This window comes from Symphodus melops (genome assembly GCF_947650265.1).
Source record: "Symphodus melops genome assembly, chromosome: 6".
In the NCBI taxonomy this organism is placed as follows: Eukaryota; Metazoa; Chordata; class Actinopteri; order Labriformes; family Labridae; genus Symphodus; species Symphodus melops.
Window position 1 is genome coordinate 10719168 of NC_136696.1, and position 17901 is coordinate 10737068.

The window sequence follows — 17901 nt, forward strand, 5'->3', positions numbered from 1 at the left end:
ATTCAGATGAAAAGGTGCTCGTCCATCTGACAAACCCTCATTTCTGACGCTGAACCCCAACTATGAAGACTGCCAAATTGAATATATCAATCCATAGTGAAAATAACAGTAAGTTCAAGCGCCTTGCACATTTATTATGCACGCTTTCTGTCTGACAACATTCCTGTCATAGCTGTGAAATTCAGCGCGTACTGTCGCCGCGCTCTGACTGCACAAATAAAAGCACACTTCTGTTTGATTTGGTTCCAAGACGGGGTCAAGGCCATTGGCTCCAAATGTCGCTGTAATAGGTGACAAAAACAATCTGCTTCAGGGTGAGTGTGGGAATCCTCTCTCCTGACCACAAACACACCGTGTCTCTGTAACTCTCCCAGAGGGAAGTGCACAGTGAGTCCTTTGTGCCGCTGTGGGACTCTCACTGTTAGAAGACCTAATTCAGCTAATAATCAGGCCTGTGCTAACAAGCTGCATGAAACAGATACAGAGCAGGGGGCAGACACTGTACGCACTCATCTGTCGCTCACTTCAGTCAGCATTAGTTACCCATAAAGCGTCATATATGGAACATGTATATATATATATCAGGATGGACACATTTTTAACCTTATGTACCTGATATCTGCAGTTCACTCATCACTCATTCAGGTTTGTGTTTCTTTGGGTCTAAAATGTGCTGAAAAAGGTGCCTGAACATTTGTTACTCATGTCAGGGCGGCTCTCGAGAAGTGAAAGTGATCCTCATGAGACGAGGTGAGAACACCTCGATTCGACTTCCTTTTCTGACTCAATCTCTGCACTTAATTTCTTCAATGCATCATTTTTCATCGAGCGACGGAGCAGAAAGCACAGCGGGCCTCTTCACCGTTAACGGCTCTCACTGTTCACGAGGTCTTTATGGAACTAACTGCACACATCCAGAACAAAAACACGTTTCAAGTAAAGTCTGTTGCCAAGATGATCGTCTGCAGGGCTTCAGGTCACTTACTCACTGCTGTACTGTAGTTTACAACAGTGAAGCATCGTGAATATTCCACAAAGTAGTAATGACTGACAATGACTTCATGTCAGGCTCATTCTGGCAGACGTAGGAGTTTTAAAGTGGCATTTAACTGAAAGAAAATATAATATAGTCCAAACTCTGATTCATCCAACAGAATCTGTGTCCTCTGTGTGAAGGCCTTAAAGACGGACACGTGTGTAATAACCGTGTGCATGTCGTCTGCTTTGAGACATGTTTTCATACAGACTCCTCCTGTGGACGAGCAGCAGATGAGACTGCAGGTTCTTAATGCTTCAGACTCCTCAGGGTTCACTTCTGTTATTTACTTTTAAAGGTAGTTTCTCTTTATTGTGGAGACGGGACAGTGGATAGAGATGGAAATCATTGAGAGAGAGATGCGACATGGGAACGACATGCGGGAAAGGAGCCACGGGTCGGATTCAAAGCTTGACGGACTATAGCCTTCGTACATGGGCGCACGCACCTACCAACCAATCAACACCGGCGCCCTCCAAGTTCACTTCTCACACTCGTGTTTTCCTCTGGCGACGCAAATGATTGTCACTTTTCAACTTGAACAAAACTTTGTCTAACTTATCATTGAGCAGGAAGAAGGATTATGTCGTCTGTACTTGAAGTCAAAGCTGCAGCTGCACTGAAAAACGTCACAGCTGAGTTTGAATATGAAGCTGCTGAAAGCTGCTCTGATGGACGTCCTGTCTTGATTTCGGCGTCTTCGATAGTTGTACCTCCTGATTCTGTTTCGCTCAGTGTTTTCTATCAATGCACTCTAACTACAACGTGAGCTTCCTGTGATCACGAAAACAGGATCATCCTGATTCAAACTGCTGTGCTCGTTGTGTTTGCCGTCGAAATCCAAAAGAGTTCATCATCACTATTTCAGAAACGTAGTTAATTCATTGTTGTTTTTTTTTCTATTTTCTGCTGTTCTTCTCACGAGTCAACATTTCAGTCACTGATGTGAATATGAACGAATCCACCGTTATCTCCTCTTGTACAACAAGAGAGCGACAGCCTCCTCCTCCCTCAGTCCTCGTTCGTCCAGAGAGCGAGGCAGCGGGCAGTCAGCACAGGAAACCATTGATTCAAGATGATTTTGTCGCAGATTCTTGCCTTTGTTGTGTGCTGTTAGGACAGACTGTTACTTCTGAAAGTTTCTAAGCCTGATAAATAATTTGATGCAGAAAATGTTCAATCAGTGAGTCATCGTGTTTAATAAATGTGAGCTCAGTATGAGTGAAGATAACGGGATTAGGATCATCCTCGTGTCACAATAACTCCTTTAAAAGTCTTCTGTCACGAATCAAGAATCTGTACCATGAAACATGTCAAACTAAATAAATGAGGTGCAGATGATGACTGCCATCACCTTGAGAATAACTTTGAGGGCTCATTCGTGTAGCTGATGGTCTGGTTGGCCACAAAGAGGCCTCTGTGTTTGTTTCATAACCAGCAGAGAGGGAAATAGTTTTTTTTTCCTGTTTTTATCACCAGACCTGTTTGTTTGGTCGAGGTGGAGACGTTTGAGGATTAACCTGCTAAAACAGGAACATTCATTTTAAAGTTCTGTTTTCAGAGATTCATAAGTTTGCATGAGAGAGAGAGAGAGAGAGAGAGAGAGAGAGAGAGAGAGAGAGAGAGAGAGAGAGCTGACGCACCACATGGAGTGGAGCAGTTTAAAGTGTCTTTGGGGCCCCAAAGGAACCTGACATGGTTTACAGTGCATGGACTTTAAAAACAGCATCAGGAATCTCTCTCACATGGACACACACATATGCGCACACACACACATACATATGCGCACACACACTTGGTCCTTTGAAGATAATGACTTCCTCTGGTGGAGGAGACTTCCTCGAAAAACTGGACAAACAGCCAATTAACACACAAACTCTCAAAGTGGGTTATATACACACTTGTATGGACACACGTGTGCACACGTGGCGTCTGAACTCTCAAACACTTTGACTGTTCTGTTAACTTGGCTGTGGAAGTCCTCACTGAAGGTTCAGACTGAGCACAGCTTCATGCAACAGTGAAAAGACCTGAACACAGACGTGCTCTCCCAGGCCAGCAGTTCAGTGACGAAGGAGAGGAACCTGCGGCTGAAGATGCACCGATAGATCGACACGTGACCGGAATCCGCCCATGTTCAGCCCGGACTGCTGAACGCATGGTTCTCACAAGTATAGCTGATTTTGTGCAGATCTTCGGATCACAAACACGAGCTCCTTTCGTGCTGTGCGCACAGCGACACAAACGATAACGCACGGCCACACCCACAACCACAACCAGCTTACACGTCGTGGTCATCCGCAGAGGAGATGAAGTCTCTGCTCACGCTGGATCAGGGACTTAAACGAGCGCTGGCTTTCAGCCAAACAGACAACTACTCACTCCGTGACAGCCGGCTACTTTTTTGATTTGTTGATTTTTGACACGCAGGTCGCTTTCCCGGTTTATTTAAGAGGCACTCACATCTGCTAAACTCATCTCAAGAAAGACGTCAGCGCTGAGCTGTGAGGAGATTTCAGTGTTCGTTAAATTAGGGCAAAATAATGAATAATATCACAGAGACGGTCATCATAATGATCGTATTGAGGTTTGTTTGGAGCAAGAAAACATTTGTAGCAACGTGAGGCCCGCCTGCACTCCTCCTGCTGTGTTGGTTTCAGTAAAAGGACTGCTCCAATTGTTCTCAACTTTACATATTGATCATTAAAGGGTAACAACAGACAACTGTGTCGAGTGCATAAAAAGTGATGTGAATATTATATATTTGTATTGTACAAACGTAAATAAGAAATAAAAAGTCTTACCGGTCATGGAATGGTCGGCTTCAGTTTGTTTGTGAAAAACATTTTAACAGATAATTTACAATTTATTTATTTTTCATGGACATGAAATATAATACAATTTAAGGAAAGTAAATTTTTTAAAACATTTTCTTTTTGCAGACAATTAGACCTTTTAAGAAAGATTATCACAATTGGCCAAAAATTGGTATCAGCAAATCAGTATAATATATCCAATATCTACAACAGAATTGTAGAGTCATATCAGTCCCAGACTTTTTGGGGGATTGTTGCTGCCTAAGATGCCTGATTTCGCGGCAGCTTTTTTAAGAAAAATTGCGATGCATGTTGCGATGTTTTTAGCTGTTTTTTTGCAATTAAATTGCGACAGGAAGCAAAAATTGCCCCGAGCTCTTTCCTCTTTTCAGAAAGGTGCTGTTGACTTCACGGGTGACTCTTTTCAATATGTCTGATATTCCCACAAACGCTTCATGTACACTCCTGAGTGCATATAAACAAGGAAGTGGGTTTGGCCCGTGGTCACTAAACTTCGATGACGTATAGCTCGCTGTTTTCGCGGCGGACTACTCTGATTGGTGAAACTCACGAGGCAAACAATTTTGATTGTTCAAATTTGCAGAAATGTTGCAGTGATTGGACAAAAATTGCAAGGTTGCCCAGAATTCGTGGGGCTTGGTTGAATTTGCGTGAACTGTTGCGACATCATGACTTCCTGGAGGGACTGTCATACAGAAAAGCATCTGTCACTTCTAAAGCTGCACAGAAGACTAAAGAATCCCAGAGATCCTGAAGAACCTGCTTCATGGTGGACAGCGCTCAGCTGAAGAGGACTTCCTTTTATATTTGTGTTCTCTTTGAATTACGTTAAAGACTCTGCAGCATCACAGAGTTCAGCCTCTGAAACGATCCCTTTACTAATCAACACTGAGCATTATCAATATTCATAAAGAAGGATCTTTAAGAAAGAGAAACTGTGGAAACAAATAGACATCAAGGTTGCCTTTCAAGCTTAGCATTTAGCTTAGCAGTTTGTAACCCTTTGAAGTGGCCTCCCGTTGGTTGTCATGGTGATTGATTGCCGTATCTGCGTTAACTCCAGTGAAACTTCAAAACAAGAATAGTCACAGCCTGTCATACTTGTTGATGATGTCATCGGTCAAACTAAAGCAGCTGCAGTGTAAGACAAAAAGATAATCTAATGTTACATCTAAATGAAATGATATTTTTATACTGCTGAAGAAATTGAACCTATGAAACAAATGTTTTCAGACAAGGTATGAAGTGTGAGGAAATCCTTGTTCATGTTGAATATGAAGTGAAGGCACTAAAGGAGCATTATGGTTGGAGAGAATCAGAGAAACTACGACCTGCTGTAAATCTCAAACAGCCCCCGGCTCCAACACTGCAGCTGAAGCTATAGAGGCAAAGCAATTCTACCAAGCGTTGCTTCACAGAGTGATATCAGCACTTCTAAAAGGGGCAACACATAACTCGGTGCAGCTTTTCACGTAATATAACAGCCCTTGTTTTCAAGGTGAACCATCTTAGCGCAGGATTTAGTGCTCTAGATTTTGTTGGTATGAAGGTTCCATCTTTGTAATCTTCTCATGGCGTCTCAATCACGCCTGATTAAATCATGGCTGACTTCTCAGTCATCCAGGCACAGGCAGGAGCAAGGGCACTTCTTTCCCGAGCCCTCCATGAGGACCAGAACGGTTCCATGTCTCTACACCAATTTCCACAGAGCCTCTACGCTCTGCTCCGATGATTAGCAGCCTGGACAGGAAGTCAGACTCTGAGACTCACAGAGCGTCCGGTCAATTTCAAATTAAAACAAAATATACGGACACAAGACCATCTTTTCCTTTTCTTTATTAACATTACGTTAACACAGGCACCGAATGAACAACATGTTGTGAGCTAGTTCTCCTGTGATGTGTGTACAGCTGCTCATGGTTGGCTCCACTGCGCTCACGTTCCTAGAAACGGATCTAGAGTAAGTGGAAATTGACTCTTAAGACACCAAACGAACTGCAGGATTTTGTACTGACGTATTAGCTACATTTTTTTAAAACCGGAGTTTGGTGTAGAATCTTTAAAAAACAAACTATTTTTTTTATTTTTTTATATAACAAGTCAGCATGTAAGATGTGTTTTATGGCAGGAATAGAGAGAACAATTTAAATCGAATAGATCAAAAGTAAGGACGCCAAATGGAGCCTTAAAAAACAATAAGAGCTGTACCTGCACTGACCTCTGACTCAGCTGAACTCACAGTGTGTGTGTGTGTGTGTGTGTGTGTGTGTGTGTGTGTGTGTGTGTGTGTGTGTGTGTGTGTGTGTGTGTGTGTGTGTGTGTGTGTGTGAGTCTTTCCTGTCTTTTCTTAATAACAGAGTTGTGCAGTAATCACACGTTACACCGACTGCAACATGCATTTACAGTCTTTATACTCTGAACAGTCGGCGTGTATGCCGAGCAGCTGACGGAGGTTTAGTCATTGGTCGGTCAGTTGTGTTTTTTTTGTTTTTTCCAGAGCCGGTCCTAGAGAGGGAACAATAGAGAGGGAAGCTCAGAGGCACACAAAAGCAAAACATGTTTGTCCTCCTCATGAAACATGGACAAAGCCTCTTTGTATACTGAGGAGGAGGGACGTTTCATTGGCAGTTGCCTCGTGGAAATGTTATCGTCTCCTAACTTTTTGGTCAATCAAGAAAAAGGAGCTGGAGATGATGTGGGACATCAATCCTTTCGTGCCCACCTGCACTGACGTTGCTTGGTAAACATCCCATAAAGTTAAATCATCAAAATCTGAAAAGACTCGCCAAACCATCCACCAACCATCCCAAGGACGCAAGCGCTTCATCGTTCCCTTCACAACAATACACAAAAACTCAATTTTCATCAAGTTTCAATCCATCACACAGCTCTACTCAAAGCTCAGCCGAGTGTTTTCTTCAAGAAAATACGGTTTTCTTTGGAGAGCACTGAAGGAATTTCTCAATTCTAACTGCACTACGTTGATTTGATGGCAGCATTTTATCATAATCAAAATGAAACTGATTTCCAGAGAGAGCAGAGAAGCTGCAGGCACAGGGTGACCCTACTAATAGTTTTCTTTAAAAAAAAAAAGAACTAAGATCAGAGGTGGAAGTCTGAATGAGACGGCTGTCAGTGTACTGATTGCAGTGACTGAATGTATAAACTGATAAACAGAGTCTTAAGAGCATCATGTTTTCATGATTACATTTCCTGTTGTTTGTTTATTTGCACCTCTGTCCATATGAAAATGCTCCGTAACTACAACCAAGTCAAATGTGATGCGTCACATTATATCCACGTGTAACCGCTCTTCCTATATGTGTAGATCCTTGAAAATAAAATGTCAGTAAACAGTGTTTACTGCAGAGGCCTGGATACAACATGACACTCGATAAAAGACTTCTGGGAAGGCTACACCTTTGCTTTCTCGCTCTAAGCTCCTTTAGTTGCTCCTGGAGGGGAATTTAAGGGGCTTGAAGGTTTGGGAACGATTTTCAGTTCACGGGAGGAGAGAGGACGTAAGGCAGCATACGTCGGTGTAATGAAAAGCTTCCATTGTCTCTCTCTCCATGTCCTCCTCTTCACCTCTCTTGGTGTCTGTGCATGCAGATGGTCCAGGTGAAAGAGATTATTAAAGGATTACCCACTAGGCCTTTTGCCTGAAAGAAAAGGCCACATGGCCACAGATAGTGAGAGGGAGACGTACAGTGTATCTATGAGTCCTTATGTTGCAAATCAACCGACCTTTATTTGTCTCGCACCAATTCATCACAGATGTGACGGTATACCAGGACACTGCAAAAGAGCAGGTCAAAGACCCAACGATAATCCATCATGAGCAACACCAGACGTGTGTTGAACGGCCATCCGACAAAACTGTGACAGGCTTGAAAAATTGGCGAGAGGGCGACGCAGAAGGAAGGGACCAACATGAGGAAGGTGGGGGGTCCATAGCAGCAGACCGTCCCCACCAACGATCCAGAAGAATCTATAAGTCATGAGAGCTCGGACCCTCCAAGGATTTTAAAATCCTATATTTTAGGTTTGAAGTTACGGCTGCAGTTTAAATATATGTTAAACTAATCTACCGTTTTGATGAATATACGTTTTGGATTTTTTTTTTTAACATAAAAAAAAATGCACTTTGATTTCATTCCCAGTTAAAAGATCTTGAGCAACGACAGACAGGAAATGGAAGTATTTGAGACAACTCTTCTTGTGCGTTCACGAGCGTGACTAAAGTGTTTGTTACACCTGAGCCTGAGTTCCCAGAAGCTTCAGAGAAAAGGAATCACTCAGAAACTTGCAGGACAGGATTAAAATCATCACACTAACTTTTCTGCCAGCAAAGGCATTTATCAGTTCCTTACTGCTTCTACATGTCGAATGAGCCCAAACAACTGATAGCATATATAACAAATACAACAGAGAATGTAATAGTAAATGCAGCACTGTTGTGCATATGTTAATCTTTAAATTTCGACAAATGTCTGCATGTCTAATTAGACATGCATTTACATCCGAAGTCAGGAGAAAAATGTAAAGACACTCAAACATGTTTAGCGATGCTGCAGAAATGTCCATCTGAGAAATGCTGACATCGACCTCAGTTAAAAGGTCATCAAATGTGGCACTGGTCCACCTCAAGCAGCTGGAAGCAGCGGTAAAGCCAATCCAGACAACGTTCCTGGAGAAGGTGTTGAAATAAACCGAGCTGTGTGCGCCTGCACGTGTTGTTATGCAACGAGACGCAACATTATTTAGATTTTTCTGATTTTGTACAAAGTCAGAATCCATGCTTTGTTCAATTCCGTCCACAAAATGAGTCACGCAGACTTTTGTTTTTTGAAAATGATTTTTTTTTTTTCACAGGACATCTTATTTACTTTTTTTTTTTTTTTTTTTTTTTTTAATTAATTTATTTATTTTTTAAAGAAATCTCTGGATGTCAGGAGAATCTGACAATTCATTCAATTTAATTTCATCCTTGATGTGAAAAATCAATGTTACAAAGGAAATAAGGTGCTACCCCCCAAAAAAAAAATAAAAAAATATATATATATATATGTGTGTGTATATATACATATATATGTATATATATATATGTGTATATATATACATATATATGTGTGTGTGTGTGTATATATATATATATATCTCTGGATGACTTCAGGAGGAATGCTCTGGAAATCAGCAGGAGACCATCCCTTTCAGATGTGAGGGGGGTCTTCTGAGGTAAGACTTGGCATGAAAAAAATTGGCAACAGCTATACAACACTATAACGAGAATATTTCCCTTTATATTAATGCTACGTGTAGTTCAACAGAATCACAATGTCAACGAAAAGGTTGGAGAACGACATACTGCTGAACAGAAAACACAATGGAGCTGCTTATTATTATTACGTGCACAGAGATGACTGATGGTCCATACGGTCAATGCACTGTGAACTGCTCCCAGGATATACAGGTCGCCTGCTCCTCCCTCTGAATTTTCAAAGTTTTCTGCAAGTGTGAAAGCCCTGTGGCAGGCGAGAAAAGAAGAGTGATCACAAGAACAAGAAAGAAGTTAAAGGAAAACGGTCGTTACAAGTTTACAGAAGAAACCAGAAGGCATGGCTGTAATCATTTTTAATTATTTTTATACATTTTCAGGAAAGATATTTGTGACTTGGCCCTCCAATTAGACAAGCTACAAACGAGTAATTAGCCTGCTGCACTCCAGTGACAGTTAAGCTGATTATTGGCCAGCTGGAGATTAACCAGAAAGTCCCACTTCACAGGGGTCCACAACCACACCCACAAACTCCAGTCATGTGGTGCTTAGAGAAGCAGGAACCGCCTGTCAGTTCATCTCTAAGCTCGTTCTACTTCACCACAGTGTAGCATGACTAAAATGATTCACATGAACGGTTTGACTGCCTGATTATTTCTTTCAAGCATGGACAAGAAGCTAATCATAGCATCTTTTGCCAAAGCCCTATCAACACTTCCTGTTGCTGCTACAAAATAAAGGTTGAAATAAGCATAATATTAGGTGAAGTAGCTAAGCAAAGCAAACAACATTGTTAATTTTACCCGCAGCACGGCTCAGGAATAACAAGTTTCTATTTTAGTCAGTGGAGTCTGTAGGTCTTGAAAAGAGCTGCTGTGTAACTATGGTTTCTGGTTCATAACAGAGGTCAGCCTCTTTAGATATCTTGTGTTTTAAATGTTGTCAGACTTTGACGGTTACAATCCGAGACCATCAGAGGTTAGAAAAAAAAAAACGTACTCTTTCTCTTGATGGACTTATATTTGGAGCATTTTCCCAGGGAGATTATGTTGTAGCCATTGCAGCTCATTCCATGCGGCTGTAGGCTGAAGGAATGTACTGCAGCTTTTTTAACCTTAGTCATTTAAACGGCCAAAATGTAGAAATCAGGCCCAGGATTGAAAATGAGGCTACAAAGAGCAGGTGACTTTCTAGAACCTTGACAGTCGTTTCTTCGTATGTTCTTACTATTATAAAAGTGGTCACAGATTTATAGTAGAAATGAGCTTTGTCTTGCCAAAGACATACTCTTTACTAAAATGAAGGCTATTTTTTTTTCTCCAAACAGAAATGTGGGTGCTCAACAAGAATCCAGGAAAAGCAGCACAGTGCATGATTGGCTGCTCAATAAGCCTTATGATTAGACATCCACCCACTTTGGTTTGTATGTGTTTGTGCAGCTTGCCCTTCAAAAATAGAAACAGCTTTGAGGATGAGGGCAAACTCAAGTAATAAGTTTGATTGCATGTAGACTTCTCCTAATCCAATAAAGCCGAGGAAAAGAATCCCTCACTTTAGCTTGAACTCTGCTATAGTACCACTTCTGGACGAGCTCCAGAAAAGAAGGTGCTTTACACTGGGTTACCACTGTAGCTAGTAAACATGGCATGTTAGCAGCTTACGTTAGAGGAGATAAACCTCCCCCTGTAATGCATTCCTTTAAGTCCTTTCTTGTAGGTGAACTTTTTGAACACGAAGCAAATGCTCCAAACCTTTGTACTCATTATGCCTACTGGGATCTTATGCATTACCTCAGGATGTTGGGACGCCTAAGAGTGAATGTAAAATAGAGCCTTCACCAACAGAACACCTTTGGGAGAAGATTTGTTGGCCATTCCTCGTCATCAAACATCAGCGCCTGACCTCACAAATACTCTCCAAAACATCATGTATTATCCACAGGCTTTAGAATGAGACGTCCAAAGGGCTCATTTACGTGATGGTCCTCTCTAAGGACTTGTGTCGATAAAGTGTATAATTAGCTGTAGATGGCTTGGTATGAAATTCTAAAAATATGAAGCAGGAAACTGAGCAGCTTTGTTAACATTCCCTGTGCAGGGTTAAATATAACCACTCCAAGGGGAAAAAGAAAGAGGTCACACAGACAGCCAGATAGAAAAGCGTCAGCACAGTGCTGGATTCATCTGACCGTTAGTTAAAACTGTATTTATTGTATTTTTAACCTACGAACTGCTTCAGATCCTCCAAACAAAAATAATGCTTCTTTACATACCATCTAAATTCTGTCAGAGTTTACAGGTGGATGGATTTAGTTTCCTTCAATCAGAGCTCATTGACCCGATTTCTAGTTTATATGCTTAGCTTGATTTATAGGCATATTCCTATAAAAAATTAACCACTTAAAATATAGTTTTTATATTTGTGAGAAGTCATATCCATTGTTATCATTTTCTACTGTCAAGTGCTCATGCTTTGTCCTGGACCCAATGGATGTCTCATACCGTTGCACATTAGAGTGTCTGTCAAGGTCTTATTATTTTCCTTTACAAACCATTGGGAACATAAAAAGGCAGTTTTATGCACATGCTAAGTTTAGAGAACACGTGATGAGAATCTCTGCATTGTTTGACTCCGTCGTCTCCATTATTATTAAAAAGAGCAGCGATAAAGGAAGTCATCTCCAACCAATCAAGTAAATAAAGGTTTCTTATATCAACATCAAATTTGGTGTTTTTAACTTATTCAGTCACAGCAAGAACGAAGTCAGCTTAGTTTGTATTCCTGCAGTAGTCCTTGTGTGGGGTCATTTTTTACGATATTTGCACATTCCCACAGCGATAAATAAATGTAAACAAATTAGTTGATGGAACCCATTTTATTAGTGTCACTGTAAACAGCAACCTGTCAAGATCCCAGAGAGCATTCTGTTCAGTGACTGACAGCACAACACTAGATCTGTGTACATATCAGGTTTACAGACTGCATTCAAACACACAGATGTAATAGTCAAGTCAACTTTATTTATAAAGCACATTTATAACAGCCAAGGCAGACCAAAGTGCTGTACATGAAGTTCAGTAAAATACATTCCATCCAAACGTCACAACAATTGTAAAAACAAGTTCAAGTGCTAAACAATAATGAAAGATCTCGTGGACACTGCTGTTTAAAAACACTCAACTAGAGGTGTGTGTGTGTGTGTGTGTGTGTGTGTGTGTGTGTGTGTGTGTGTGTGTGTGTGTGTGTGTGTGTGTGTGTGTGTGTGTGTGTGTGTGTGTGTGTGTGTGTGTGTGTGTGTGTGTGTGTGTGTGTGTGTGTGTGTGTGTGTGTGTGTGTGTGTGTGTGTGTGTGTGTGTGTGTGTGTGTGTGTAGTCTGTGTTATCTCAGTCTCAAGCCGTGCCAGCCTCCATGTTCATCACTCTGAACTTTTCTAGATTCTTCTGTTTATGAAATCTTCCCCTTATTTCGCTCACTCGCCTGTTATCTTACAGCATGCACTGTAGATAACAACCAAGGAATCAGGACCACTCTGCCTTACATTGATTATCGATTGATTTAGTGGGACTGAATGTCATGTTGTACATTCATAAATTCATTCACCATTTATCACTGGTACACTGGCCCCATACTGAACTAATGATCACATTTTGACTGAAGTGACCTGAAACGTACCAGCAGAGGGAGCAGAGGGGTACCAGCTGTAAGCTGAAGAAACTAATGGATAGGAAGTCAGTTTAATATCAAAGCTTCCATAAATTGTGCTTTATGGCTACTAAGAACAGGAAAAGGTGCTGATTGTTGTCACAGTAGATTAGTTCAGTCAGCAGCAGGTTGTAATGCATCTGTTACAATACTGATGAAGTAAAAGGGTTTCTCTTTGTCCCTGGAAGGCTTGGATTGATGTAGTTAGTTTAACAACATAAAGAACCAGAGAAAAGAAGTGATAAACTGTCTGTTACATCGCTCTCTGTATTTACCTTTCAGAACACGGGAGTTGATGCTCTGCCGTAAACAAATCAGAAAACAAGAGTGAAAACACATCACAGACAAACTAATAGTTATTGTTAGTGGAGTTAGGAAGCTGTGAAGACTTTTAATAAATAAAAGCAGCAGATTGAAGATTGAAAGACTGTGGTTCAATGAAAACAAGCTTTAGAAATGTTGTGATAGAATAAACACTGAAAGGATCAATAGATGATTACAGGGATCCTTCTAACATGTTTGAATGCATTTTAATGCACTTTGACCTGCCTTATGGCTTTTACATATATCTTAGAAAGTCAGCGATAAAATGTGCAATTTTGTAATAGGTACATATTTGATGAAGTGTGTCTGCGTTTAAAGTGGTTTAATGTTGATGAATATGTTTGACGGGGCACACACTGAATCTTTATCTTTGTCAGATTTCTGAGAGGTCGCATAAAATCCTCAAACGAAAATATCCTCAACGAAATATTGATTTACTTGGGAGAAGGGAATTTATTTTAAACATCTTTTAATGTCAAAAGGACAAAACGCTGCAGGCAGATTTGATCGTTTTTTGGTGATACAATAAGCTCAAGGATCATCTGTATCTCTTAGTGTTTATATACACAGCTCATATTCAATATGTCATTCATGTTGGGAACCAGTTTAGACTTGATCTACTGCTGGTCAAAATGTATTTGATGTTAATGTAAGCTCAGCAGTCGAAGTTTCTTCAACTGCTCATCATCCAAAGCTGTTGCACTTCAGACTGCTAGCTTGTGAAGTATATCATACGTGTAGCTGCGTACTGCTCATATTTGAATCAATGTTTATGAAAAAAAGAAATGATTTGAACTCTTTAATTGTAGTTCTCAGGGATTCTTAAAGAAAGTAACTGAAGTTCAGCGATGGCTTTTGTTTGTTAACAAGGAAACTTCTCGGACACGTTTAAGATCCACAAACAATTAGAGCGAAAAAACAACTCAATCAACGTTGAAGGAAAGTGTAGAAAAAAACAGAGGAGACACAGGCATACCTCGACTGTTGGGGTATTAAAGATATGACAGGAATGTGAGGAATGGGGTTTCATTTCAGGAGGTGTGTGTGTGTGTGTGTGTGTGTGTGTGTGTGTGTGTGTGTGTGTGTGTGTGTGTGTGTGTGTGTGTGTGTGTGTGTGTGTGTGTGTGTGTGTGTGTGTGTGTGTGTGTGTGTGTGTGTGTGTGTGTGTGTGTGTGTGTGTGTGTGTGTGTGTGTGTGTGTGTGTGTGTGTGTGTGTGTGTGTGTGTGTGTGTGTGTGTGTGTGTGTGTGTGTGTGTGTGTGTGGATGACTCAGCTGAAAAGCTGTTGAAGTTTATTGAGAGAGCGGAGACAGATTTAATTTAAAGCAGCAGCAGGTGTGTGTGTGTGTGTGTGTGTAAACCTCGAGGACAAAAGATCACTGTCACTTTTCACTTGAAGTTAGTGATTGTGAGTTCTGGGATCGTTTCTTATTGTTGTCAGATACTAAGAATAACAATCTGATTTTGTCGATGTTAAAAACTAGAACTTTTAGTCACTGGTGGACTCAGGATGTTTAAGCAGCCAGGTATAAAAAACATCATGAAAATGGCATCTGCTCTATGTGTTGAGCACCGGTGTACACATCATACTTTTAAAGAGCCACTTGTCAAATCATTGGCCCGAAAAGAATTGAGAAGATGTGAGGATAAAGTCCAACCATACGACTAAGACGTGTTAGGTTAGATAACATAGAGAAGAAACGAATAATAGATGTTATAGTGGGACTTGTTTACAAGGTCCAGCTGAGGCAGTCATTTTATTTGCTCAACGAGACGACGACTGCAGGTCATTTGTCCCATCTCATCCCATCTCCATGTTCAGCCATTGATTAAGAAATGGTGTATTCTTACTTCGTCTTTTGTACGTTTTTTTGATATATCAGTAAATATCGTACCGTGGGTGTGTTGTTGTAATAATGTCTGTCATTAGATTTCAAGATTGTTAAAGATTCTTAATGTCCACAAAAGATGTCTCATTTTATTTAGATTCATTTTTCTGTCATATACGTACAAACATGCTCCAAAGCCCCGAAAAGCCCTCTGTCCACCAAAGCTTTCTATAAATGTTCAAAAAAAAACTTGCATTAGAAATCTTATAAAAAGAATCAGATATTTGTTTGAATTCAATATTAACAGTATTCATACAACTATTTAGCGTTCTTTGCTTTGAGAACGCTTATGAACAAATCCACTGATCCTGCACGAGTTTGCAAACTGACATATGTAAGCAAAGAATTTTGTCACTAACATTTCAGCAACGGCATCGAATGAATGCTTTCAGGCGGCAGGACTTCAGTCGACAGTGATGGACACGTGCACCGCCGCTTTGAGCAGATCCACGTTAGCGTTGATCAGCCACTTAAGAAACAGCATAATGGACAGTTGATATATATAAAAAAAGCGAAGAAACATTTCGTTATATTTCTAACTTTTGTTTTCACCCAGTTTCTAATGGCTGCTTATTTTGATCGAATTCACTCAATTGTACTATTTCAAGCCGAATTGCAGAATCTAAGCTGTAACGGATGAATCAGCTGGACATCAGATGATGTTTACAAAGTGTCACCGGTGTCAAGAATAGCCTCATGACAGACGTGTGTAAGGGTGTATTTGTTGGGAGAACATGTTATGTGTGTGTGTCTATTGTGTGCATGCAGGTTAAATAGCAGCTGCCCTCCAGTTCTTTACAGATAAACACTATCTCTCCTGTCCACAGCAGGCTGTGTTACGATTGATGTGTGGCAGTGCTGACCTCCATGCTGGAAATAAAGATTCAAGGTTCCTTGCAGGAAAAAAAAAAAAAAAAACTTGTCCAAATTGTAAAGATTTGAAGATGGGAAACGGGTACATTTAAAGCTACTGTCTGAGGAACATGTGTGTGCTATATTTGTAAAATGATGTTGAAATCTTGTAAAACACAAAACAGAACTTCTATCTGTAATAACTCCACTGAGTCTTTTGGATATATTGGAAAATAGGATACTTACCTGCCTGCCTAACTTTGCATGAGCGTAGTCAAGCTAAAGATAGTGGGCTAGTTGTGCGAAATAAACAGAGAAAAGTAGCTTGGTATCATAAACAGAGACAACAGTGCTCGTCTCCTCGACCCATGAGAGCTCTGCAGGAGAGCTTTGTTCAGAAGTTTGTTCGGATCCTTTCAAAATGTAGCTCACTTTAGTCCTCAATGTAAACCTGGGAAAGCATTATAGGACTGAAATGAGTCCAGGTGAAGACCGACTTGGTGTGGGCAGAAACATTATGTTCAGCAGGCAGAAGGAGGAGCAGGAAAAGCAGTGATGTCATGAGGGAAGAAGAGGAGGGAGCACTGCTTGAGTTTTTCCTCCTCCTCCTCCTCCTCCTCCCCCTCCTCCTCCTCTTATCAGTAAGTGTGCAGGGAAGAGACAGAGAGGGGATCAGTGGGCGAGTGGACGTAGGATTAACAACTTTATCCAAACAGTGGATATGGGGGAAGAGGAAAAAGGAAACACACCAGCAACGAGAGAAAAGAAGTGAAGAAGCTGCTCATAAAAGAATTTTAAAAAACCGGACTGAGAGAGCTCCTGGAGCGAGGGCTGAGTGAGATTCCTGGATTTGGGTGGACCCTGCTAAAAAAGACTTGACCAGCACAGCCATCATGTACAGTGGATATGGAGGTATGATTCATTACTTACTGGTTGCTGGTTCACAGGTTCGTTACTTATTATGAGCTGATGGCAGGAAAGTTTCAGACAAATATCAGAAGAAAAAACAAAGCCAGTAACTCATACTGGAGCAACATCCAGTCCATGTCAATCATTATTCACTGTCACTTTACATCACTGTATTCATTTACCGAGGCTCCCAAGTGCAGGATTCCTCCCTCTGGGACTGATTGATTATTACTATCAATGATTAAAATGATCCATTATTTTAAGGGTTAATATTTAGTGGAAAAAAAGTTGTTTTTTTGCGAATAATTATCGACCTTTGTCAACGCTGTCAACTTTCCCTGAGTTTTATTGACGTACATAACCTCTCACTCTGTGTTCAATAATTGTTCTTTAGATGAACTGTTAGTTTAACAACAGATACTGAGTGTCAGAGACATGGTTCACCTCACTTTCTCTTTTCATCTGATCCTGAAAGTATTCACACTTTTTTTTTTGGAGAGACTTCAGTTTTCATGTTCCATTAACTTTCTTTAATAAGACACATTTCTGTTCTGATGTCACGCTTGATGTTACACTCTGAACTGACAACAGGCCGAATTAACCCCCCCCCCCCCCCCCCCCCCCCGGTGACTTTTTAGACATTCCTCAGTTTCAGGGCTGTCTGCGTTGACGATACCGACACAGTTTTAAACTTCAAGTATGTTTTTTTATTTTATTTTATTTTATTTTATTTTGACACAAGGAGCCACGGCTGAGTGAAGAAAAAAAAAGGCCGCAGTCTAACTTTACAACTCATCTGTAGCTAAAGCTGTGAAACATAAAAAAGGAGTGACAGTGGTCAAGACGAGACACAGACGGGTCACTCCATCGTGAAGGCAGGTTAAAAATGATCTGTGTTGGTCTGTTTGTTAGCTTAATGGGATTAATGGCCACACATGCTGAGCTTGCTGTTCAAATGGAGGAAGTGCTGAGTGTCAAAACTGCAAATAGAAATAAACTTTGAAAAGGAAGTTAAAGTGACGCACGCTCACTGACTGTGTGGTCTGTGTTACGTGAGTGCTGGTTAATGCATCAA

The 17901-nt window shown here is 40.8% G+C and overlaps 1 protein-coding gene across 3 annotated transcripts in view; it reads left to right on the plus strand.

The window, feature by feature from the left end:
• Window positions 1-17901, plus strand: part of ripor1 (RHO family interacting cell polarization regulator 1) — a 45448-nt gene that overhangs the window by 1458 nt on the left and 26089 nt on the right. Inside the window, exon 1 of one of the 3 annotated variants that reach the window (XM_079346934.1) lies at window positions 16383-16829. The exons of 1 other annotated variant lie outside the window; for it this stretch is intronic. In XM_079346934.1, coding sequence (XP_079203060.1) covers window positions 16811-16829 — 19 coding nt within the window. In that variant the 5' untranslated portion in view covers window positions 16383-16810. Of the gene's footprint in view, window positions 1-16382; window positions 16830-17901 lie in introns of those variants that run through there. One more of the 3 variants, XM_079346932.1, reaches the window with a different exon arrangement.